We start from the raw sequence: 27,179 nt of genomic DNA on the forward strand, positions 1-27,179 counted from the left end.
AGCATATCGAATAGAATATCAAATAATCTGAAAAGGAGCTATTGATAGATAACCACTGATTTTCTTGTACGGCTGTAAAGACATTTCTGAATCTTATTCGTTTACCAGAGAAAAAAGACTGAGACGACACTCTCTCTTTACTCTCTTTGTTGCCTTTCTCTATTATTTTGTGGTTTTACGTAACTGGTCAGTATACGAGGAAGGAGTCTGAGTGTCTATTTTATTTTGAATGTAAATTTGTCATAGGAAAATATGACCAATACCGCACAACAACTTTCGGTTAGGCCTAAATGCACCAAGAAAACTTCACATAATACTACCCCATGTTAACGACGATGACGTTTAACATGCAGGCTCAGGTAGAAGATTTAGGGGTGCATTACTGTTGTACAACCCTCGCCGTACTTATGTAGACTTGTAACTTGTAATGTGTTGGGGCTTGTATTGTGTGTTAGACGTCATTTACTATCATAACATACAGCAGCGAAATCATTTGTCCACCACACTATGAGTATTTTAATCCTATTGTGATATTACACAATTTTTTGTCGATATACTATAGTATTAGACATAATGAAAAATTAAACAGTGCATTTTGGTGGTATCCCTAAATCAATAGTAATTTAATTTAGTTAAGTTTTTTTTTTTTTGTATGGTTTAATGTAGGATCAATTTCGCAACTATACGAACTTTGACATTGGGCAATTAATAATTGATGCTATCTTAACAAAAGGTATAAGTCTACGTTAAGATAGTAAGAAGGTCAAGGTTTAGTAGACTGTTCTCGAAAAAAACCAAAATGGACCAAAAAGATTCCAATGAATTAGACAAATTCAAATAGTAACTCGTCACAAGAGAAACACCAAGAAACGCCCATAAAAAATATCAAAATTTGAAGACTATTCAATTCTGTGTGTATTCATGGTAATGTACACATGTACATTGCCTTAGATGCAAAATGAGTTGAAGTTTTCACGAAGGTGCGATATAGGTAAATATGCAAAACTATCAAATTTATAATTTTTTTTGGAAAGTGAGTAAATTATTTAAGTATTTTAAGCATGTGCACAGCGACTGGTATGATTTCCCACAAAGCCCTGATCTAAGTAGCGCACGCGTGTATATGCGGGTGTAGCGGCGCGCTGATAACGTTATCACCTACAGTAAACAGGTCTACTACCGGTCTCGACACCGCTACTTACCTTTAATGATAAACGAACATAAGGCCATGTCACACCGACATCCGCCGCGGGAGTACCGCGCGCGGATGTTTTTCCTCGAGCCATGTCACACCAAAAGTTCGCGTCCGCGGCGGGAGTTTTGACATGAGTTCATTACAATTCGTTTTACATAAGAAAAAGAAACTCATCTTACCTGTTTAGTATGCCATGTAAATTTGCAGGTTTTAAGTAAAGTGTTTAAGAAGCAATTGAATGTTTATTAATTTGTTAGTGTAGGGCTACTTAAAAAAGTGAATAACTATTTTTTAAATTTAATTTAGACCTTGTGTTTGAAGCATTTTAAATATGGTTGTGGATAAATTATCCACTTTCAGCTTTTGAACGTTATTTTTCGCTACACTACAAAGACTATTTACTTTTTAAATAAAAACATATGACCATTTCAAAACTAATGTAATTTTTTGCTAAGCCTTCTATTGAAAGTTCAAGTTTACATTGATTGTAAAGTTTTGGTTGTTGCTAATCGAAAAGGTTGATGAAACAATAAAAAAATTGTTTACGTCGGCAATATAAAAATGTTCATGGGAAACATTAAATGTTTACCGTACACATTATTTTTGCATGGTAAACAAAACTGATTTTTTTCTGGTGATAAACATAATTACGAAAATAATACAAAACAACATAGACTACATCATCAAACAAAATAAACATGTTAAATTTAATTTAAAACTGTATTACTTTTAAACTTTAAATAGCTTGGGCATTCCTTTGCGCATGCGCTAGACAAAACTCCCGCCGCGGTAGTCTCAAAAAATCGCTCAGCAGGCGGACGTGGCGGACACTACCGCACGCCCGCGGGCGCGCGGTAGTGCGGTGTGACTTGGCACATTTGATAACATGGTGAGCGATTTTTCAAAATTCGCTCCCGCCGCGGGAGCGAGCTCCGTGTGACTTGGCCTATAGGCTACTTCCTTTGTAGTAAGCAGTACAGCAAGTGTACATACATAATACAATCGCCAACACGTAAATGAATGCCGAAATATTGTATGACAAATGTGAAAGAGTTTCTGGAAACTCTGCTTGCACATCATGATTCACGACAAACTATAACTTACTGCATAGAAGCTTTTGGCAACAATCGTTTTAAAACATATCAGTCTGTGCTGGAAGCAGGCACGTCAATGGAAAGCTAATTCATGTATTTGTTTCTGTACACGCCAACCTCATAAACTAGCGATTTTCGCTAACATTCGCGTACAAATAATCTGCTGTTCAATATTTACCACAAAACCCAACTTAGAAACAATGATTTTAGCACATTTTTAAAGATACAAATCAACGGACGTTTTCGCAAACCCGATTCTAACAGACACATAATATCTAGAGCCCAAAAACATCGTTCACGCCGAATGTTACCTTTTAATGCTGCATACTAAATTCTATGCTTAGTTCTTCCTTTATAGTTTTCCGTAAGGATTTACACTGAGCTAGAACTGGAGGTAGCACTGACAAGGCAAAGTTGCCTTCTAGTTCTGCTAAATAATCGAGACGATGTAATTTTGCTAGGTTTGTACCAACTAGGGGATCAGCTCATTCAATGGCTCATGACTTGTATGTGCAATCTTCGTCCCATTGTCAACATACCATTTTCCAACTAGCTTGAATCTTTTTAAACTTTCTCCAGGTCAACAGCGGGAGACAATTACGGTAATGTGTAATGTGAGAAAACCCACGACAACAGTAAAACCCGGTGAAACCGGCACGGACTTCCGGCTCTTAGGATCAGCTGATGGGAGGATCCGCGCACTTCCGGTCGCCATATTGTTTCAGCTGACTGGTCGCTGTGGCTGTACCGACCACCGACCATCCGACCGATACCGACGCCGTCACGGTACCGATAGTGATACCGATAAGGTATATGCATTGATATGATTGGAAGTTTCACTTAAGACAACCAGACATTCTCAAGGAAATCAATTATCATGAACGTTATCACAAAAACTAATCATAATGTCAATTCCTCAATCTTCGTCTGCAATTAAGTGTATCAGAAATTTTCTTCAAAAACATGAGTTGTTAATTCAACAAAAATGTCGATATGTGCACGAAACGCATGACCTATCAAAGGTTGAATGTTATTCTATCCGGTTATTTCAGGCAAACATTTATATTTATTGTTGTACATTGGAGTGGTGCCACAATCTCTGTTTGTATCAAATGTTAAAAGTCAGAAAAAAGACCAACTTAGGTTGGTTAAAATATTAATTGTCTATAGGTTCTATCACTGGGGGTTCTCACTGGGGGGAGCGAGCTGGTGTAGTGGTTAGAGCGTTGGACTTCAATCCCTGGAGGTCCCGGGTTCAAATCCCGCTAAGTCACCAGTGGATTTTATCTAAATGATAATGCCGCAACCCCTAGGTCTAGCCTGAAATAATGTGAAAAACAATTCCGGGCTCGTGCCTAGCGTCCTAGGGGGAAATGGGTTCTATCACAATTATCTTAGAATAAATAGACGCTTTCCCTTTATTCTGCGCTAATGTTAAACAATGTATGTAGAATATACATGTTGTCACGTATTTGAACACCCTGTATGCTTCAGGTTCAAGACAACCTTTGAGCACAGGAAATTTCCAATCCAATGTCACTAACCTTTGAGGATTCAATATGACTAAACGTCCAGAAAATTAGAAACCACCAAGCAGAGTAAAAACCCGCACGAAGACACGCGGGCCCCATTACTTTTTGTGGTCCGCACTTAGTTGACTTTTTCACCACACCACGACAGAGGAACGTGATGTGTTCAACATACAACATTCACTTGACCGACCCTACTAGACACCGCTGCAAGAAACTGACAAACTTGTACACAACTTTCTGTTGCATAGAATATCGTAAGAGCATAATTATAATTAGGGGGGTTTGTGTGGCAAGTCGTTTATATCTACCGACGAACACAATTTAAATTACTGATTTTAATAGCTTTCCTGCATTTCAGTAAGAAGTGCAGCATTTTCCCGCTACATATGGATTTATAATTTATCATAAATAATTACGATTATTACATAATTTTTAACATGGTCAAGTTATAAATTAGAGAGCATGATGTTATGTTAATTGATAATGTAGGCTAAAACCTAACTACTAAGTATAATAAACACAAAAGAAGAAACAAATAGCAATGTGCATTATAAGTTTCCACGACAGTGTTTCATTTACTACAGGGATTACATAACATTACAGAAACGTTCAACTAAGAATAAGTAATTCTGAAGTATTTTGAAATCTGCTGTCAGCAAGAAAAGGCAAACGTCTATTATTCAGGTATACCGTGCATTCCTGTCTATCACTGTATAATGTCCAAATATGTATCTTAATGTCACTGATACGTCTTAAAAGGAACGTAATGTGTGTCTTAACATTGTCACTTACCATCGTCATATTAAATGTCTGTACCGACAAACTTCTACCCACAATGGGTTAATGCGACAGTAGAGGTTTAAATTAATTAAATATTGTTTCCAAATGAGTTTTTCAATTTTTATTTGCCACATGAGTTGCGTGATTGAATACAAATTATAAATTTCACTTCAAACGGTAATTCACAACGGATGAATTTGTCGATCTCTCTTACAACCACCTGCTAGACAATCCTTAAACGATTTTCCTGTTGACCACACTGGTGATAGCGGTCGGCGAACTCTTCGGTTTGTTTACAAACACATTTAGCGGCCAAGGGCCTTCACCTTGGACCACATAAACATCCAGAAGTGTTTACACTCCACCATTGACTTACATCTGCTCGCGACCAATCGTAACCATCCGGATCTCCAAGTAAGAATGATTTTAATTGGTAGGTCGCAATTCTTTCACTACCTGAGTTAAAATTTAACTCCCAGAAATTATCTTCACTTTTTTATTCTTAAGTTTCAAAATGAGATTGTTTAATGCTACACCAGTTAGAATCACAATTTAAATTTCTATGAGCGCAATATTTGGTAAAAGTTCCATTTAAATGGCTAGACCAAATGTAAATAGCAAACCAATTATGTTCGATTGAACAATTCAATCTAAAAAGGTATGTCTATTTAAAACTATGCGGTTTAATGAAAATCAACGATGGCAATTTACAGAACTAATCATGTCTATTAACCGAGACATTTGTGACAAAATTTTCAATGAAATTACTCAATCCCATTTTTAAATACGATACAATTTCAGAGATGCATACAGAATCTAGATTAACAAAGTTGCATGATTAGGTCAAGCAGTTCATTTACCATTTTTACTAAATCAATTTAGAATCGGTGTGAACAAGTTTTTGTTCGTACCCACCTTTGTCAACTTTGTCCTAACCTGTTAAGTATTGTCTCAGGTTTCATTTGGGTTCATACATGTTGTTCTGACTACTATAATATGCTACAGTAGTTTACTGTGTGATATCCTATGTGATTTTACAGCTTTAGCTGGGTTTGTTTACTAATAGTGTTATGTTTAGGTACTGCCTCACCTGAAGACGGCATCAGATTCAAGATCACGAAACGTCGTAAATACGTTTACTTATCGTGATGGAAGATTTCCGCAATCATCCATCAAACGCTATAAGCCTCAGCTTTTACGTGTTATTAAATTTAGTGAATGTAAATAAAATTCGTCTTATAACGAATGCCTATTTGGTCTGATAATAAACCGTCACCAATGAACTTCAAAACCAATCCTTTAGAACCATCAGGTACAGTACAAACGAAACTAGGTTCGCTTCCTTGTCAAATAATGACTCATCACTATATTATTTCCAGACATTCCAGAGCATGGCTTCTAACTTCTAAGAGGTTATTATTCCTGTCGTTAGAACGGTAGGTGATGTGTCAAGAGCTATATCCACCTCATACCTCAACAAAGCCTACTTGGTCGTGGTGACTCAGCAAATGCCGGGAACCTCACGTTAAACAACGTTGCGACATACGCAAAGAAATCACCGTGTTGCCAGCAACTACACATGCATTAATGGCCAACACAAAATCTCATTTTCAGGTGTATCATAAGAATAAAATACACTAAGTGAATTATAATGAATGATGCTCACAATTTATTTAGACTAGAGGTCGTCCAGTGGTCGAGAATTCCACCAAAAATATGTAATGTACAGACTTCTCTATATTCACACCACAGTGTAAATAAAGCAGTGATTGAAATGTCTTCCATTTCTTTTGATTTTCTGTTTACATTTAGTTGTTATTTCGTCACCAGCATAGCAACCCATAAGGCCCACGCTATTGTTTATGAATTGTTGTGCTTATTTTTGAGCATATTTTCATTTGTAAAGGAATTCTGCACATCTGCAGGAAAATATATTTCTACAGTATGCGTAGATTTTCCCTGCGATGCACACGAGCAGAAAAAAGGTTTTAAAGAAACATGCTTGCCTATTAATATATAGGATTCATCACTGTTTGAGCACTGGAATGAAGCAAAGTAACAACGAATTGGAGATAAGTAGTGAGTATGTAAATTGAGGCTATTGAATGCTGAATCTCTGTGTTCCTAATTTGATAGCAAAGAAGCAACTATCTAAAATACACAGATAGATACTGTACAGAACGCACACTAGTTTGCCACAGTAGGTTAATACGTTCCTACTACTTAAATAATGACAAAAACATAAATAAATGGTATGCATATTTTCAAAATGTCAATTAAATACCAGCACTGCCACTTGGCAACTATATTGACCTTCTACAAGCCGCCCGTATATCTGCAGCAATCGACTCAAGTTGGTAATCGTTCTCCAACTAGTTAACTTGGCAGAGGTGGCAAGTGCTCTTAAACTTATGCGACGATCCAGTTCATAACTTGGCAAAACTTTGCAGTATACTAACTTAAACACTCACTGTATTTAAATTGGCGTATTTTGTGGTAAACGCAGAGCGACGACCTTTTGGTCAATTGACAAATAATGTTTTCATTTCATTTTGGAAACCGGTATAGTCTGGGTAGCTTGGTTATCCTGTTCGTCTTTAAATCTAAAGCTGCTGATTTGATGCCAACCTTTTGATGTCATCGATTATGAACAAAAAGGGCACTTTAGTTAGTTAAACTACACCTCAAATTTCGTTTCGTCTAATGTTCAAAATTCATAACAATTGAAAATCTTATAGGCTAGTGATATTTTAACAATTTTATGAAAACTTAACTGGATTTTAGGCATTTTACAACAATTATATTTGCAATGCTATTATCACAAAGTTCCAACTTAAAAAAAATTATTGTTGCTTAACTGTGAGAATCCGACAACCTTCGTACATTCATTGGTGTAAAACATAGAAAACGTTGCCTATACCACAGTAAACTTGAGATTTGTACAACTAAGTATTTGCTTTGACTATTAATACAACTAAACATTCCATCCAAATGTTAAATTTGTAGCCAGTTTTTTTCTTCTTCAAAATCGTCGTAGTTGATGTGAACCACCTGCAGGTTGCGCTGATCTAAACTACTAAATTTTGTCAAATACGTACAAACATTTTTACCAAGTCAAACTTAGGGAATGACTTATGATGAGTAATGGCATAGACAAAAAGAATTAAGTCTATGGTAATAGCAACTGTTATGGCCCATCAACCTGGTCAGCAACAAAAAATAAGGCATAAACTAGAATTTTAAACACTTGCACATTTTGTGACTGGCTCACACAACTACGTTCTTTTTAATAAAAAATTGGCTACAGCTGGTCCATGTAGATGTTAAGTGTATTGGTCATGAGCTTTGTAAAGCGGATGTATGTTGTGACTACGCTTAAAACAATCCAGCGTGTTTTCCTGTACCATTTTCACAGGCCTCAGGCCACCTTTCATATTTGATTGTTTGCTTTGGACCGTGATGCCATACAGGTTTACAAATCCAAAATATTGGTCCCACAATATCCTTACCACGAACATGGCCCAATCACGGCTATTTGTCCGGGATTGTGTTTACAGTTCTAAACCTATGTCGTGTATCGTTTATGTCACGTAATGGCCGATGCTGTCTCAGTTAATCGTGAGAACAGACAACGATCTCACGAGACTTGTGCAACTAAAGGTATCTTACGTCTTCATCACTCCTCGAGAGGACAACGCGAATTACGTTCATTTTGTTTCAACAAACTTTACACTTTTAGGTACTTAGGCAGACTTTCAGAGACTGTGATGCAATAAAGATGGAGATTATTAGTGTGCCAAACATAGATGAGATACGAAACACAAAATGTAAATGTATCTACTTTTTAAACCATCTAGGAATGCTCATTCTCCGAGTCTCCACTTTCCATATGCCTCAGCCATACGCTCTAGAAAGCAGGCCGGTATACAATAGGGTTTAACATTGTCTACAGGTTATTGTTTGTAAATGACCGTCTCGCCAATGGGAGTCCAACACCACAGAGTCATAGTGCCTTGAACCACAGACAAGAAGTTATGTTACTAGCTTTGTGCTTCAACGTTGCTCTGGCTCACTGTAGCGATTTGTCACGCCTCTCGACGCATTCAGAACTGAAAAACGCCGAACATAACCCCCAAGGGCATCCGTACGAGTAATAGAAATGTTTATTTATTATAATAAGAACAAAAAAAGAAAGTGAAACAAGATGTAAGAGAAACATCAAACCGTTACAAAATAGCTAATTGATGATAGTTTACACGCGTAACACGTGATTTACGTTGTGTAGGAAATATAGTATGGTACCGAAATCACGTATAGAGCCTCTTTTTCTCATAATGAGTGTTAAAATAATATCAATTGGAACATTCGATGCTTTGACAAATTGCGAAAAATATTCTTAGTAGCAGGTCAGCATTGACACAGTGACAGTATATTGGATCGATGTACCAACCCAAGGTCACGTATGATACTACCTTCACCCTTACTGCTCGGTCACCAGGGTAATGTCTACACCGACGTGATATCACAAGCAGTAAGTGGTAGGTCAGCAGTAGAGATACAGCAGTGACACAGTGACAGTGGTGCAATGCGTTGGATCGATGCACCAACCCAAGGTCACATGTGATACTGACTTCACCCTTACTGCTGTGTCACCAGGGTAATGTCTACACTGACGTGATATCACAAGCAGTAAGTGGTAGGTCAGCAGTAGAGATACAGCAGTGACACAGTGACAGTGGTGCAATGCGTTGGATCGATGTGCCAACCCAAGGTCACGTGTGATACTGCCTTCACCCTTACTGCTGTGTCACCAGGGTAATGTCTACACTGACGTGATATCACAAGCAGTAAGTGGTAGGTCAGCAGTAGAGATACAGCAGTGACACAGTGACAGTGGTGCAATGCGTTGGATCGATGTGCCAACCCAAGGTCACGTGTGATACTGCCTTCACCCTTACTGCTGTGTCACCAGGGTAATGTCTACACTGACGTGATATCACAAGCAGTAAGTGGTATGTCAGCAGTAGAGATACAGCAGTGACACAGTGACAGTGGTGCAATGCGTTGGATCGATGTACCAACCCAAGGTCACATGTGATACTGACTTCACCCTTACTGCTGTGTCACCAGGGTAATGTCTACACTGACGTGATATCACAAGCAGTAAGTGGTAGGTCAGCAGTAGAGATACAGCAGTGACACAGTGACAGTGGTGCAATGCGTTGGATCGATGTACCAACCCAAGGTCACATGTGATACTGACTTCACCCTTACTGCTGTGTCACCAGGGTAATGTCTACACTGACGTGATATCACAAGCAGTAAGTGGTAGGTCAGCAGTAGAGATACAGCAGTGACACAGTGACAGTGGTGCAATGCGTTGGATCGATGTGCCAACCCAAGGTCACGTATGATACTGCCTTCACCCTTACTGCTGTGTCACCAGGGTAATGTCTACACTGACGTGATATCACAAGCAGTAAGTGGTAGGTCAGCAGTAGAGATACAGCAGTGACACAGTGACAGTGGTGCAATGCGTTGGATCGATGTACCAACCCAAGGTCACGTGTGATACTGCCTTCACCCTTACTGCTGTGTCACCAGGGTAATGTCTACACTGACGTGATATCACAAGCAGTAAGTGGTATGTCAGCAGTAGAGATACAGCAGTGACACAGTGACAGTGGTGCAATGCGTTGGATCGATGTGCCAACCCAAGGTCACGTGTGATACTGCCTTCACCCTTACTGCTGTGTCACCATGGTAATGTCTACACTGACGTGATATCACAAGTAGTAAGTGGTAGGTCAGCAGTAGAGATACAGCAGTGACACAGTGACAGTGGTGCAATGCGTTGGATCGATGTGCCAACCCAAGGTCACGTGTGATACTGCCTTCACCCTTACTGCTGTGTCACCAGGGTAATGTCTACACTGACGTGATATCACAAGCAGTAAGTGGTATGTCAGCAGTAGAGATACAGCAGTGACACAGTGACAGTGGTGCAATGCGTTGGATCGATGTGCCAACCCAAGGTCACGTGTGATACTGCCTTCATCCTTACTGCTGTGTCACCATGGTAATGTCTACACTGACGTGATATCACAAGTAGTAAGTGGTAGGTCAGCAGTAGAGATACAGCAGTGACACAGTGACAGTGGTGCAATGCGTTGGATCGATGCACCAACCCAAGGTCACGTGTGATACTGCCTTCACCCTTACTGCTGTGTCACCAGGGTAATGTCTACACTAACGTGATATCACAAGCAGTAAGTGGTAGGTTAGCAGTAGAGATACAGCAGTGACACAGTGACAGTGGTGCAATGCGTTGGATCGATGTACCAACCACAGGTCACGTGTGATACTGCCTTCACCCTTACTGCTGTGTCACCAGGGTAATGTCTACACTGACGTGATATCACAAGCAGTAAGTGGTAGGTCAGCAGTAGAGATACAGCAGTGACACAGTGACAGTGGTGCAATGCGTTGGATCGATGCACCAACCCAAGGTCACGTGTGATACTGCCTTCACCCTTACTGCTCGGTCACCAGGGTAATGTCTACACTGACGTGATATCACAAGCAGTAAGTGGTAGGTCAGCAGTAGAGATACAGCAGTGACACAGTGACAGTGGTGCAATGCGTTGGATCGATGCACCAACCCAAGGTCACGTGTGATACTGCCTTCATCTTTACTGCTCGGTCACCAGGGTAATGTCTACACTGGTCTACACTGACGTGCTGACGTGATATCACAAGCAGTAAGTGGTAGGTCAGCAGTAGAGATATACAGCAGTGACACAGTGACAGTGGTGCAATACGTTGGATCGATGTACCAACCCAAGGTCACATGTGATACTGCCTTCACCCTTACTGCTCGGTCACCAGGGTAATGTCTACACTGACGTGATATCACAAGCAGTAAGTGGTAGGTCAGCAGTAGAGATACAGCAGTGACACAGTGACAGTGGTGCAATGCGTTGGATCGATGCACCAACCCAAGGTCACGTGTGATACTGCCCTCACCCTTACTGCTGTGTCACCAGGGTAATGTCTACACTAACGTGATATCACAAGCAGTAAGTGGTAGGTTAGCAGTAGAGATACAGCAGTGACACAGTGACAGTGGTGCAATGCGTTGGATCGATGCACCAACCCAAGGTCACGTGTGATACTGCCCTCACCCTTACTGCTGTGTCACCAGGGTAATGTCTACACTAACGTGATATCACAAGCAGTAAGTGGTAGGTTAGCAGTAGAGATACAGCAGTGACACAGTGACAGTGGTGCAATGCGTTGGATCGATGCACCAACCCAAGGTCACGTGTGATACTGCCCTCACCCTTACTGCTGTGTCACCAGGGTAATGTCTACACTGACGTGATATCACAAGCAGTAAGTGGTAGGTCAGCAGTAGAGATATACAGCAGTGACAGTGGTGCAATGCGTTGGATCGATGTATCAACCCAAGGTCACGTGTGATACTGCCTTCATCTTTACTGCTCGGTCACCAGGGTAATGTCTACACTGGTCTACACTGACGTGCTGACGTGATATCACAAGCAGTAAGTGGTAGGTCAGCAGTAGAGATATACAGCAGTGACACAGTGACAGTGGTGCAATGCGTTGGATCGATGTACCAACCCAAGGTCACGTGTGATACTGCCTTCGCCCTTACTGCTCGGTCACCAGGGTAAGGTCTACACACACTAAAATAGCTAGATCATCAATATCGTGAAACTTACTTAAAAAATTATTTTCATAAAATTTAATTCAACACATTTAACCATTAAAAAAACCTTCTTTTTATGTAGGATACATTCAAATAATGTAAGGGTTTTATTATTCCGCGGTATTACCACGTGTTAACAGAGGATAAAATAATTCAAGGAGAGAAAATAAACACAACTTCTTGACCTCGTAGGAACTACAATAAACTTTTTGTTTGAGAAACAAAAGTAGGCTCTAATTAAATTTTTTAATCCAAAATCTTAAAAATTATCGACAATGAAATACGGACATGATATTTATTTGGGTAAAGCACATACCGCTTGTTCACCAGCGTAGCATTGCGCTACCACAACATGTGTTGGAATATTGCCGCATTCTTTATTTCGTTGTATCCCACCGCCACCGCTGCGGACTACATGAAAATACATTCCTAGAATTTTTATCTTAACTCTGTTACACATTTGAATTCTTTATATATTCTATTTTTAGGTAAAATACTGATTGATAGATTCACAATAATTCTTATAGGCCTAATTTAAAACGAGAAAACCTTTCATAAAATTGGTAAATTCTGAAACATCTCTAATAGGATTCATGATACATCAAGAACGTATAAACCAACAAGTTTTTGTTTTTTTGTGAAACCAATAAATGACTTTAGCAACTTAAAATTTAATTAGGCTATAGGGCCTACCTTATTTTATACACTCTTCCATACGTTCTGCTGAATAAATTTTAAATTAATCCCCCATATGCTGCTGTTATTTTAATTTATCAGAAAACACGTGACAAGAGGGTAAGTACGGTACATTCTGATTTGACAAAAAATACAGGATGCTTACTTGCAATTTGCATAACCGACATTGAAGATAAATAAAATCAAAAACTATTTGATTATGCCTTACTTCTGCGTACATTTCTATAACCTGAAAAATCTTATAGAAATTATGCAAAATCCAACTGTAGACTATGCTAATGAAACGTAATTCTCTAATCTCTAAAAACCAACATTGCATCTATTAAAGCTTGTGATTCTAAAACCAAAGAGGGTTATTTTTATCGTCAAACCACTCCAAAGTCTTGTGTCATAATTTTTACTAAAATCGCCCACTTAGCCGTCGTTTATGACTCAAACACACCTATTGTCACAGATAAGAAAACACAGCAAATAAAAGTACGGTAATCCCAAAAGCAAACACAATGTCGAAACAGAAACAACTTAATCGTCGCGGCTGTGGCGTTATCATTGTGATATCAGCTGTAAGTTGTTATCAATGAGTCACTTAATTGTTGCAGACTAGCGTTTGACGTCTGATGAAACGCAGAACGTGACACACAGTACGAGCTACGAGTTTATTTATCAAATCATATCGTTGAACCGAGTCTCCGTATTAAGTACATGCCCAACACAATAACTAAGTTACTGTAACAAGTTTTTCATCATACTGTCCGCAAAGCAGCCATTTTGAGTTCTCTTAAGTAAATCGTGCGCAAAATCATCGTTTTACTTCAAATAGGGAACGGAAAAAACGAAACCTCAAAATGTTATCATTGCATCATGAAAATGCTGACTATTCACACGATATTTAAAGTTAAGTATTTTTGCTAACAACAGAAATGAAAACATTGATGACGACTTTGTGTAAGGCCTAACCTCAAATTATGTGGCCTCATTTTGAAACGATTAGAAGGTTATATTCACAGTATGATGATTAGTTGTTCATAACACGGAGCTAATGTGCTTTTTGGTACTAAATCGTAAAACAGGATTGCATACCGGTACCAAAAAGAGCCTCTTTCCCTCCTAGGGAGGAAAACTACTATTTTTACAAAATTATATTTTAAAATTTGTTGTAAATTAATGTTTAATACTTTCATACTTTTCACTGAGATGGCGACCATACAAAGTAGGTACTTTAAGCCAAGTATGAATGGAGATAAGTGTAGGATGAGTGGCGCGATCTTGTAGTCTTGTTAGTGACTAAGGCCGACATATTCCTTATACACAGCTGTTAATTAATATCCCATACAGCTAATGGCAACTAAGGGACCTACAGTTTATACTGGAATCCGAACCACATTTTTGCCTTGGTATATACGAATTGGTCTAATTATCAGGATAGTACTGCGGATAGTCGTAGTACTCACTCGTGCGGACGTTAATCCACACCAGAGAGTATCGCATTCACAGTGCATGCCTAGCCTATAAATATCCACAATTCGTGACCTCCTAGTAGCTGGATTACAGGACGACACCACCCGTCCCAGTCAATAGTTTTTCAACTATCTTAAACAAAAATGCTCCGCTCATTAAAACATTGTTAGAAATTGTACCACGACACAAACGCCCTCCGAATACTTTATTACATATCACAGGATTCCTACTGAAGTAACAACATACATCACATCTCCGGAAAAGCAGTTTATAATGAAAGGATGAAAAATAAAAATTTGCCTATATAGCTAGACTTTGATTTTGGAGCCACAAAACCAACCAAGTACTAGTAGACCAACAATACTATACAGAAAAGTTGGGTACCGGTACAGCACTAAATATAGTGAAAGCATATTAGGTACATTAGACTAACATCTCTGTTTTCTAAATAATTGTGTGCAAAAGAACCACCAGTGATGATGAATGGGGTAACGATTCTACCAACTCGGGACTTTAGAGGGTAAAAGCAGCTCTAAACGCTCATAACCCATGTATGGGATTGTCTGTTTATTGCTCTCACTGAACTGCGAAACCAGTGAGAAACAGTTCACGGTATATTTGGCTCTTTTATTTATTCTCTGCATTACTAGTAAAAGCACTAAACTGAAATTTTTATTATATTTATGAAGCGAAATGAACAAAGGAGTAAGCTAGTATGATGAATATAACAGTCAGAGCTTTTAATATGTAGCATTGTGGGTGGGGTAACCTAGTAACCTCTGTCTGATGTTGCATAACCCTTGTAGCATTGACTATTGGATGCTGAAATAGACATCCCATCTATAGACCAGCTGTCGCCAATTTTTATTTAAGATGAACATAGTTGTGTGATCCAGGCACAGAATGCACTGGACATTAGTGATGTGTCAAAACCATCAAAACTTTGGAAAATTTTCGGTTTCGAGATTCAATAGGCAAATTTTGAGATTCAAAAGTTTTGGGATTGAAAATTTTGACAATTTTATTATTGAAACTGCTGTCATTTTTTGTGTCATTGTAAGCTGGTAACTGGTAGCAATGGAGCAAACACATCTCCATTGATTAACACTAATGAAACAAGTAGGGCCTAAATTGTATTCTAGTAATTGTATTAGACTGCAAAAGGCATCTAATTCAGTTTCATATCGATGTTTATTAAACACAAAGAAATATTGACCACTAAATGTTCTAATTAGTGTAATATTCATGTCGGTTTATATTAATGTCAGGAGATTCATTTATTTTAATGATTGTTGTTTGTAAAAAAATGTTATTTTGGGTTTTAAGTTTATCCGTCACATTTATGTTATTATGTCCGGATCAGGAGTCAATCTCGTTTCAGTTTTGATCGCATAATCATAATGAAAATGTTATCATTAGCTACCTGTATTTTTAGCAACCTTGTTCAGGTAACGGTAACAAAAAATTTCCGCGTTTAGGTTTTCAGATTCGGATAAGACTTTTTTAGTTTCGGTTTTGGTTTTGAGATTCGAAATTTCTGGTTTTGACCATCACTACTGGACATAGTGTCTAAAATTAGGTATATTTTCTACCTTATTTTTTGTTGCTGCAGTGTTTATGGGTCATAACGTTGCTATGGCTCACATTAAATTGTTTCATCAGTTTGACTCGGTAAAAGAAATCATACATTTGACAGATATTGGTAATTTAGATCAGAACTATCTCTAGGTTGCTCACATCAACTAGGTAGGCTACGACAGTTTTGACAAAGAAACTGGCAACAACTATGGGGATGGAATGTTTAGTTGCATCAATAGTCAATGGTTGTAGTCTATATAGCTGGATATAACTGAAGGAATATTAAACAACCTTATTTCGGGATAACGTAGGAGATTACTTGATCGGCCTCGAGAAGAGAAGAGTCACCTATCCGTCAAATCATTAGAACCACCCCCAAATCCCACCCATCTATGTTTTTCAGTAATGAAAAACGTAAATTGAAATGAAATTATTTATCTCTTTCAAAGAACATGTTTTTGTTAATGGAGAACCGGGTGAACATCTAGTCTCATGGGTAAAAATTCCCAGACCGTCGCATAGGAAATTAGAAAACAAGAAGAAAAACCTGAAGGTAATTTAACCTTTTGTTTTATCAACTATTTACCTTTACCGGTTCTTCATCATTGCCCGGCCATAACTGGATAGATTGCGTTACAAAAAATTAAAACTTTGACTAAGCTATGGGTAAAAATTCCCAGACCGTCGCATAGGTAATTAGAAAACAAGAAGAAAAACCTGAAGGTAATTTAACCTTTTGTTTTATCAACTATTTACCTTTACCGGTTCTTCATCATTGCCCAGCCATAACTGGATAGATTGCGTTATAAAAAATAAAACTTTGACTAAGAAGCTATGGGTAAAAATTCCCAGACCGTCGCATAGGTACAGTAATTAGAAAACAAGAAGAAAAACCTGTAGGTAATTTAACCTTTTGTTTTATCAACTATTTACCTTTACCGGTTCTTCATCACTGCCCAGCCATAACTGGATAGATTGCGTTATAAAAAATTAAAACTTTGACTAAGCTATATAGCCTAGGTACACTACATGGCGGTGGATCATGATGTCCAAACTGAGTCAGGAGTAAAAAAAAAAAAAAAAAAAAAAACTAGCCATGATATTGAATCTTTTTAAACAGCAGAAGTGTATATGACAGACAGTACAAACAATTGAATCAAAGTTGTAGGTACCTAGTAATGTACATTAGGCCTATACAATTTCCCTGCATCTAGGAGCAAAATAAATTCATACCCAATCCTAGTTTTAATTGTAATCAGGATATATTGTGTGCACATTGAGACATACTACATGACAAGTTCTATGATAGCCAACTTCTGTTACTGAATGAATTAAAGTGGCGGAAAATGAGTCGGACCAACATATACAGGATCTCTAGACTAGTGTATGACTGCAGAGAAGTGAGGTAGGGCCAACAGAAGAAACTTGCTTATGGGACGACTTATTGTGCGCTTGCATCTCTACTTTACTACTGTAGTATGTTGTGCCTGAAATACCTCACTTGTGACGAGCAAGGAAGAGCCTGAGCAGCGAGGACTGTGCAGTAATTCCTATCGCACTGGACACAGGGTCTTACTCCACCGTGAGTGTTGTAGTAGGCTTTATGAGGAGAGCGTTTGTCCTAGACCTAAACACAAGCGACTATAGTCCGTTCACAAAATTTAGGCGGTTTAAGGGGAAGTTCTCCTACCGTAACGGTAGCCTACCACTTTTTTCTGCTTAGAGTAGGCCTATGTTGCAGCTGGCGTTTTCACAAATCTCAGCTGTTGAGCTAACTAATGCTTTAATGGAAGGATCAAGACCAAGGGGATAGGCCTACTAGATTTCTTTCCGTAAAACCCCCTTAATTTTGTGAATAGTGCTGACCACCACTTAAGTGTTACCTACCAATGAAATTTTCTCTGTGGCAGGCCAAACTTAGACCTATCTTAAATTTGAACGAATTGTGTTTTTGGCCTCTGAGGACCTCAAAACTAAAAGTAGGTAAATCGGTCGCAGGTCCAGATCTTAAACCATGGGACATACAGTGAGTTAATAGTTTATTCACTAGGCCTACATGGTAAATTGGTTCAAACTTACTAGGCCTAGAGATTTCATCAGTTAAGAGTAAAAAAATTACATAGGCCTAACTTGAAAGTAGGCCTCCTGTCAAGTCTTAAGTTATTTGTTTATTTTGTTTAGAGGCTAACTTGTAAATAAGCCTATGATGATTCTGTTAATTATTTCAGGAGTACCCTAAGCCATGTACGGTATTAATTTCTTCTTCGTTGTTTTAAAATTTTATTTAGCCTAAATCTATTCTCTATTAAATTGTAGATTCTTAAGAACAGATTTTAAATAGGCTAGCCTACATTCAGGGGGGGAAATTCTTTTGAGACACTCTTTAACGTAACAATTGGTGTGTAAAGAAGGTTGTTTATGAGACGGAAAACATCTTCCACTACTCTTCCCCTGAGACCCACAACGTAGACCATTAAATTAAATCTAAAGGTGATTTTTTAGATGGACTGTGTCGCATACATGACAAGAGCAATGACGAACCGCTCGCCACTGTAAAAATTCAATCCATAGACCCAGTTAGGGCCTACATTTCAAATTTCAACCCATGAGACTATGAGTTGCATTACTGGTAGGCATACATTTTCTTTTGTTTAGAAATTAATGAGTTAAAATGCATCCAAGCAATTACTGGAGTCTAAACCTTCGCTAAATCATCACGATGTTGTCCCCTGGCGCTGCGGAGTGGGGGAAATGGTTCTCCCTCCACCTCCCCTTTAGACGGCGTCCAAACAAGCCCGCGTTGTTTTACATGCATAAACCTATGCTGCAGTTTTTCAATAAGTTAAAAAATGAATATTTATAAAATTAAACTGTCATAAACTAACCTAACCAACCAAACATGCTGATTATATAAAAAAATATATAAAATAATAATCGAATGAAGGTTTACTAATCGAAAAAATAGTTCTGTTCATAAAATAAAATTGTTAATGCCTTGAATTCAATTTTAGAATTTATTAATTATAAAATTAAACTGTCATAACCTAACCAAACCAACCAAACTTGCTGATAATGAAAAATCGAACAAGGTTTACTGATAGAAAAAAAATAGTTCTAAAATTATAATAGCTCAAATTGAATTTTATAATGTTTTAATTAACAAATTAAACTGTCATAACCTAACCAAACTAACCAAACTTGCTGATAATGCAAAAAACTTAGACAAAAAGTTAGTGCTACCGAGAAGATTCGAACCTGGTACCTTCAGATCATCAGCCCGGCACGTTATCCATTAGGCCACCGAGGCCGGTGACTACAAACCGTATCGTTGCGGTAATGGTGTTTTCTCAGCCAATAGAATGCTTTGCTTCCCCCACTCCGCAGTGCCAGGGGACAACATCGTGATGATTTAGCGAAGGTTTAGACTCTAGTCAAGCAATTAAGCTAAATTCTTACTGTAGCCTAGGTAACTTCTAGGTAGGTAGGTAGTGATGATGAAAATTTGTTTCCTTTCCTAGTTGTTAGGCTAAATATTGAAAAAAAGATGTTTTTGCAACACAAGCCACATTTAAACTAAGTAGGCCTAATCTTAATATGGATAGGACAAACAGGAATCGGAATAACACAGGTATAATGACCTCAGAGTCATACTCATGTGCACTTAGTGCAACGTCAACCAGTGGATGGGTTCAGTCGGGTTTAAGGAGGATGCATAATTAAAAGATCCTAGTGTTTGTGTGCAGGATGCTCACGCATTTTTGATATTGTTAATTCATTGTGTTTTGCCCACTACCGTACCTATGTAATTGTGCAAAAAAAGTCTGGAAGTAGCATAAATTCATGAGTCGGTTCATTATAACCTAACCTTTACCTTCTTAATCTAACCTCACTTCAAAACAAAACACAGTCACGAATCCGCAAAACCTACCCGACCTACCTCCCCCACATGCCTAATAAGAGCTGATTAGGCCTAGGCCTATTTGGTTTCAAAACTAATTGATTTCATTCCGCTATTAAGTCGAGTATAAGCAGCTGTTTGCTTTCCTCACTCAGTCCTCAGTCCACATTAGGACCCGTCCAGACCACGCTATATTAGCCAACCATCAGTAACTTACCGCTCAATGAACCTTAGATTCGTAATTTTAACCTTCGTTTTACAGCCACTTCTCTCCGAAACTGATTGCATTTTTGGATTCAGCGTGAAAAAAATGTAAGTTAAGTTGACATAAAAAATTAGGTACCGTACATGATATTGCGTTATAGATGTATAAATAATTGCCAAGAGCTGATTTAATCTTATCGTTCTGAACAATTATTAGTTCAGAACGAATTGATTGTATTTCGCATTAAGTCGGGGAAAATTTACTGTTTGCACTTCTCAGTTCACATAGGTCTACAGACCCATCCAGGGGTACACTTCCATATCCGTTGGCACAAACAACAGAATTAGTATATAGGCTAGATTATTCGATTGTTTATCCTTAATTCAATATATTGTTTGGTTAGTTAGGTTAGCTTAAGTAACGTTACCTAACTAACCAAATGATATATTGATAATCGATAAGCCCTATATCGATAGTTATTTTCATTCGGTTGTTTGTGCCAATACTTGGATATGGAAGTGTGTACCCCCTGATCCCCATCCAGACCACCACAATATAGGGTAAATTACACTCAGTAGGCCAAAATTAACTTACTGCTCAATGAACCTTAAAATTGTAATTTCAACCGTTTAGTTTTACAGCCACTTAAGAATCTCTCCAACAAAAACTGACATTGTAGACTAGATATGGAATTTATTCCGTATAGGTGCCTCCAAACTAATTTTTAATTTTGTTATCTTACTTTTTATTTTTTTACCTCCTGAATCCAAATATAACTTACCATTAATTTTCACCACTGATGAATATTTATCTGATGATATTGTCGTAATAATATACAACATTACAATAAACAAGATAGGATGGATGATATTCACAAGTGGAATAAACTGTAGGTTAACTAAGCCTTAAGCCTACTTACAGCTGATTGTTTTCAACCAACCACACGACAAGAACTGGAAGTAACAACTTTTGAACTTCATTAACTCACTCTGATTCTGTCGCCGGCAATATGCCTATACTAGTGACGTCATTTTACTTCACTACTAAATAAAATACAAAACAAAAATACTCATTTATACTCATACGTGTTGCGTAGTGCTATTCTGCTACTCCGTCTCCGTCACAAGTTACATTATAACCTAAACTTTAACTTACGATCTAAGTTAACCTACCTTCAAAGGACTTGAAATGCAGCCACCAATTCACATAAAGCATGACCTACCACCCTGACATGCCTTTTCTTACATATCAAAAGGAGTTTGCTTACATTCTAGAGGTTTGGTTGGGTTAGAGCACCATTTAATTATGTAATTTTTAAACGGTGAAATAGCCTATAGGGTCATTCCATATCAAATCAACAAGGCTCTCAACCTGACCATCTTGGATTTTGATGAAATTTTGCATACTTGTAGTATTTTGAGTCCTGAATCCAAATATGCTTTTTAAAAAAATCTATCTTTTATAGTTTTTATGATATAAATATTTGAAAATGGTAAAAATTGGCGTTTTTTACCGTGCGCGCAAATCTAAAATGTTGTCTAGGATGAGTTCTATTGGTCCTATCAAGTTGTACAATGGCTCATTTTAAAGAGGATTCAAATGCCTTTAATCTGATACCAAACTCAACCTACTTTGGTAAAAATTAATTTTTTTTGAAAATTTCAAAATATGTTTTTGAAAAAAAATTTAAGATAGTGTTTTTTGAAAAATTTGAAAATTAGATATGTTAAAGAATGTAATCTAGTAAGTACATTATAAAAATTTCAAAATGGGATGATGATGGGATCAGCAGTTATGATAAAAATACTTGACTATGGTTCACTGTTTCCAAGCGTTTTGGCGCATACAGCGTGTAAGTACTAACCTAAATGTATCTTTAAATAAGAGTCTATTAATTATATGATTAAAATTAAAAATATCTGCCTATATTTGAACTGTGTATGTCATATTTTGCTATAATATAAACTAAATCTAGCAAATAAACAACATTATTCAAGTTAACAGAGTTTCCGTCAACCTTTGAACATGGGGGCTACTTTGAACAAACTTTCCACTTTTCATATTTGATTTTTTTTCATATTAATTTTATCTTTAAATGATAATGTTTATTATAATTTTCTATTCCCAGATAAATACTCTACTTAAAAAAAATATATAATAGTGCATACTATGGTTCTACAAAAAATTGAAAATACTTATTTTTCACTGAAATTTTTTAGTAAAAAAAAGTCGTCCAAAGTTCCATGTCTACAGCAAACCCAGTAAGTTTATGATTTATGACTTAAAACCATAATTGAATAATAACTTAAAAAAAGAAAGAAAAAATTACCCAATTTGCTGACCCTTACTTATGGCGTCGCGACCCTTAGTTCTGGAGCAAAATTTCCCGGACATGAAAAAAAAAATACTTGGGTTTTAAGTGTTATTTTTTTAAATGATTTTTCTAATGAAAACAGATGTTTTGAGCTTTAGTTATTATTAGCAGCCATAATTTAATTCCTTTATTTGACTGCTATGATATTTAAAAAATACCCTTGCAAAGTTAAAAATTAACCGGACGGACATTTTGAAAATTCTCCGTAACTTTTTTTAATTTTTGACATATCAAAATAGAAGTTATACAGAAATGTGGTATGTGGTTTGTGGTATTTAAATCCACAAATCAGTTTTCACTAAAAAATTTTAATTGTTAAAGTAAGAATACATTATTTATACTTATGAGCAGACATTTCCCCAAAACTAAATAATTAGGCTATCATGGAATATTATCTATGTATCAATAATAAGGTTACTACAGGATTTAAATAGATTGATCACAGTAGCCTATATTGTGTGACAAAATTATCAATGCTTGTTTGTCTCTCTCTCTTGTCACAAGAGGAAAGACAGACAAACATGGACCTATGGGTTTTGGCTCAGGTTCCTCAGTATTTTCCAGTTGTACCTCGGCAGTAGCGACCCGGTCTTGAGAAGTTGTAATTTGTTTGACAGGTACACAGGTCTAACTTATGTTTGTCAGTCTTTCCTCTTGTCTCAAGACCGAGTCGATACAGCCGAGATGGGTCGCTGCAACCTGATAGTGTAAACGTAAAGTGCTTCACAATGTGATTTTGCACAGATATAGTGGCTGACTAGTGTCTCCAGCCTAGTGAAAAGGCAGACTTAAAGATTGATTACAGTAAATCGTTGCAACACAACTAACTGGAAAAGACTGAGGAACCTGAACCAAAACCCATTGGTCCATGTTTGTTCAAAGGTTGACGGAAACTCTGTTAACTTGAATAATGTTGTTTACTTGCTAGATTTAGTTTATATATAGCAAAATATGACATACATAATTCAAATATAGGCAGATATTTTTAATTTTAATCATATAATTAATAGACTCTTATTTAATGATACATTTAGGTTAGTACTTACACGCTGTAAGCGCCAAAATGCTTGGAAACGGTGAACCATAGTCAAGTATTTTTATCATAACAGCTGATCCCATCATCATCCCATTTTGAAATTTTTATAATGTACTTACTAGATTACATTCTTTAACATATCTAATTTTCAAATTTTTCAAAAAACACTATCTTAAATTTTTTTTCAAAAACATATTTTGAAATCTTAAAAAAAAATTAATTTTTACCAAAGTAGGTTGAGTTTGGTATCAGATTAAAGGCATTTGAATCCTCTTTAAAATGAGCCATTGTACAACTTGATAGGACCAATAGAACTCATCCTAGACAACATTTTAGATTTGCGCGCACGGTAAAAAACGCCAATTTTTACCATTTTCAAATATTTATAGGCTATCATAAAAACTATAAAAGATAGATTTCTTTAAAAAGCATATTTGGATTCAGGACTCAAAATACTACAAGTATGCAAAATTTCATCAAAATCCAAGATGGTCAGGTTGAAAATAATTTTTTATTGGTTGATTTTATATGGAATGACCCTATAAATCAATAATAAGAATAAAATACTGGTAACAATACTTCATACATTTTATTAAATGTGTTAACTTATTGGTCTTAGAAAGTGTAAAGTGTAACTTAATCAGGTGATTTTCATATTGCAGAATCAGAGGTTTAGCTAATAAAGTTGTCACTTCCATTTGCTTGACTATGATTGAAAACAATCAGCTATTGGCTTACTTAACCCATAGCTCATTCCACTTGTAAATGTCATCCATCCTACCTTGTTTATTGTAATTTTGTATATTATTATGGCGATATCATGAGAAATATTCATCAGCGGTGAAAACTAATGGAATATTTAGATTCAGGAGGTAAAAAACTATAAAGATATCAAAATTAAAAATTCGTTTGGAGGCACCTGTACGGAATAATTAGGCCTACCCTAGATACAAAATAATTGTTCCTTTCTTATCCACCCTTTAAATAACAGTAGGTAGCCTAAGTTAAGTAAGGCTAAGTTTGAATATTTTCTTAGCCATTAATTTTATGGCCCAATTGAGCATCGAATCAGGTGACCCTTCCACTGCGTTTCATGTTCTCGCTCAAGTTATTTGTCCATCCCTATCAAAGTTCACTTTGTCATTAATACGCTGTATGCTAGGCCAAGGTTAGGCTTGAGCAGCTTCATCACCCTCTAAATAATTCACCAAGATTTAAGAAAGTTTGTAGGCTAGCCTACTTAGGCCTATCCAAATTATCGAGGTTTGCCATACAAGTTAAATACTAATTAACTCAGGCCTTCCCAATCATGCAAATCCCAATTAAAACTTAATCTAGGCCTATGTAAGTTAGCCTACCGTAAACTTACACTTAGGTTATCCTAATTCAAAACGAAATGGATCTTACCTCATTAAAAGCCATCCTTCTCTATTATGATTGTAGTTTCAGAAGATGATTGACATAACACAACTTATCACTTTACACAACCAAGAACACAAGCCTAGCCAATTTTAAGATACAATAACCTGTACCTGTACCCTTTTTATAACTGCGGTATTAAGTTAACTTAAGTATGACAAATCAGGCCTTGACTTGCATATCAATTTGAAACCGAATTCATTTTCACTTAGGCTATGTGACGTGCAAACGTAAACTTCCTATATTATTACGATAAATTCACTTTTCCATCACTAAAACTGTATAACACTCAATATTATATTCCTCAGGTGGGATGTTGGAGACTGAACGGTAATCACAGGTGAGCTGACTTCCACTTATCGATAACCCAGAATAACGATAGGGTAATCCACACACGATAACACCTTTCGTTAAAGTTAACTAAATAAACAAATTATTTAAACTAAATATTTCTGGGAAATATTCAAAATAAACACAAACCAATGAAAACAAATAAAGAGACACTAGATACGCACTCACGGCAAGGCGCCATTTTGGCACTACACCTGTTTCAAGTTTCATTCAGTGATGCAGTATGTATCCTGTGGTAAAAAAAAACTAAAGACGTGGCTTGACTAACAAATTGAATTTATTGGATTACTACAAAATATGATTTAGACTTTAAGAAAATAGAGCTAAAGGTGTTCAAGGAAACAACTAATTTGTTAATAATTTCTTATTGTATCAATAGTAGGAATTATCTAATGAAATGAGTTCAGTGTATTCAGCCTTTTTTTAATTCATGTTTTTTTTTTTTTTTATGTGAAGGTTGGTAGCATTGGTAGTGGCACATACATTCTATTGGTTGATGTGCAAGGCCATTACATTTGAAATATTAATATGATATATATGAAAATTAAAAACATTCTTAAGAGAAAAGAACAATTGATTATTCATATTTTTCGAACCTAGATCAGATGATCAGATAATCCATACATTTACGTTTTATCTCCTAATTGAGCGGAGCGAAGCGAAGCTCTTTGGGATCAACTTCAATACAATCTTTATAACACGTTATTGGAAGTGGTGAAGGAAGTAGTAAAGACTAGCAGTGCTGGCAGGGTGTGGGCACGTTATAGGGCAGTTATATTAATGTATCTAAAATATTAAAATGCTATGGGAAGGGAGGGAAACAGGTCCAAGACGTAGGAAAGTGGTGAATGAAGTAGTAAAAGCCAGCAGTGCGGTGTGTGGGAACCGTCTGTGGCAGTTAGATTAATGTATCTGCAATCTTAAAATACTCTATGAAGGGAAGGAAACAGGTCCACGTAGGAAGTGGTGAAGGAAGTAGCAAAGGCTCTAGGAGGTGTTGAGTGTAAGGGAACCGTTTGTGGCAGAGGGGGGGGGGGGGTTAAATTCACAAAAACGCCTAAGTGGAGTGGAGGTCCCTTACTTGATATTTCTTGGTAATAATATTACAATAATATATATTGTTACTCCAGATTCCAGTTGCAAAGGTGGGCTCTTTTTGCTGGCCACAGTATAGAGTCTATTTCGTGTATTGTGAATTGTGATGAACTATTTAAGTCAGAACATCTTCTTTATGAAATTATGCTATGAAAATCAGCCAAAATATACAGTAACTATTCTTATGGAGGATTTCCTTCAAGACTAGCTTCTGTAGCCTTAGCCTACATCAGATAAATAACATTATTTGTTATTTATAATTACAACTAATGTGACTGTCATCCCACTTAAGATATGTGGAGCCCTCTTCTTGATGACCCATTCACAAATCAGGAATGATATCAATTGAAAAGAATCAATAAATCAAAATCTACATTAAAGGTTGGGTCTCGTTGGGATTCCATAGTTAGATACTGTAGTAACAATGTTAGGTACCTACATAAGGGTTCCAATAGACATCTCTACATCAATCTCTTTGTTAATCATACCCTTGTATTTGAGATACACCTACTAAACTGCAGCTTTTATCTTTCACCAAATTGTATAGATTCACCCAGTACCAATCACTTTCTGACTCTTTTTATCTCCAAGAAGAAAGTTATCAGAAGAACATGGCCAGTATAGTGTAGTCGTATTCTAGCATGTTTTGGAAATATACTTGTGAAGAGCAAGGAACAGCCAGAGCCGCAAGCACATCGTGGAAATTCCTATCACTTCCTATACACAGGGTCTTCCT

The 27,179-nt window shown here is 37.0% G+C and overlaps 1 protein-coding gene across 1 annotated transcript in view; it reads right to left on the reverse strand.

Annotated features, from left to right (window-relative positions):
- The window catches only part of LOC129001268 (serine/threonine-protein kinase 26-like), a 164,337-nt gene extending 138,796 nt beyond the window's left edge, over window positions 1–25,541 (reverse strand). Inside the window, exon 1 of the mRNA XM_054428510.1 lies at window positions 24,986–25,541. Within this exon, the coding sequence (XP_054284485.1) occupies window positions 24,986–25,000 (15 nt within the window). The 5' untranslated portion in view covers window positions 25,001–25,541. The remainder of the gene's footprint in view (window positions 1–24,985) is intronic.
- Window positions 25,542–27,179: the final 1,638 nt, after the last annotated feature.

This window comes from Macrosteles quadrilineatus, unplaced genomic scaffold (assembly GCF_028750875.1).
Source record: "Macrosteles quadrilineatus isolate MER2022 unplaced genomic scaffold, UCM_ALF_1.0 Scaffold_8__2_contigs__length_117827958, whole genome shotgun sequence".
NCBI classification, from domain to species: Eukaryota; Metazoa; Arthropoda; class Insecta; order Hemiptera; family Cicadellidae; genus Macrosteles; species Macrosteles quadrilineatus.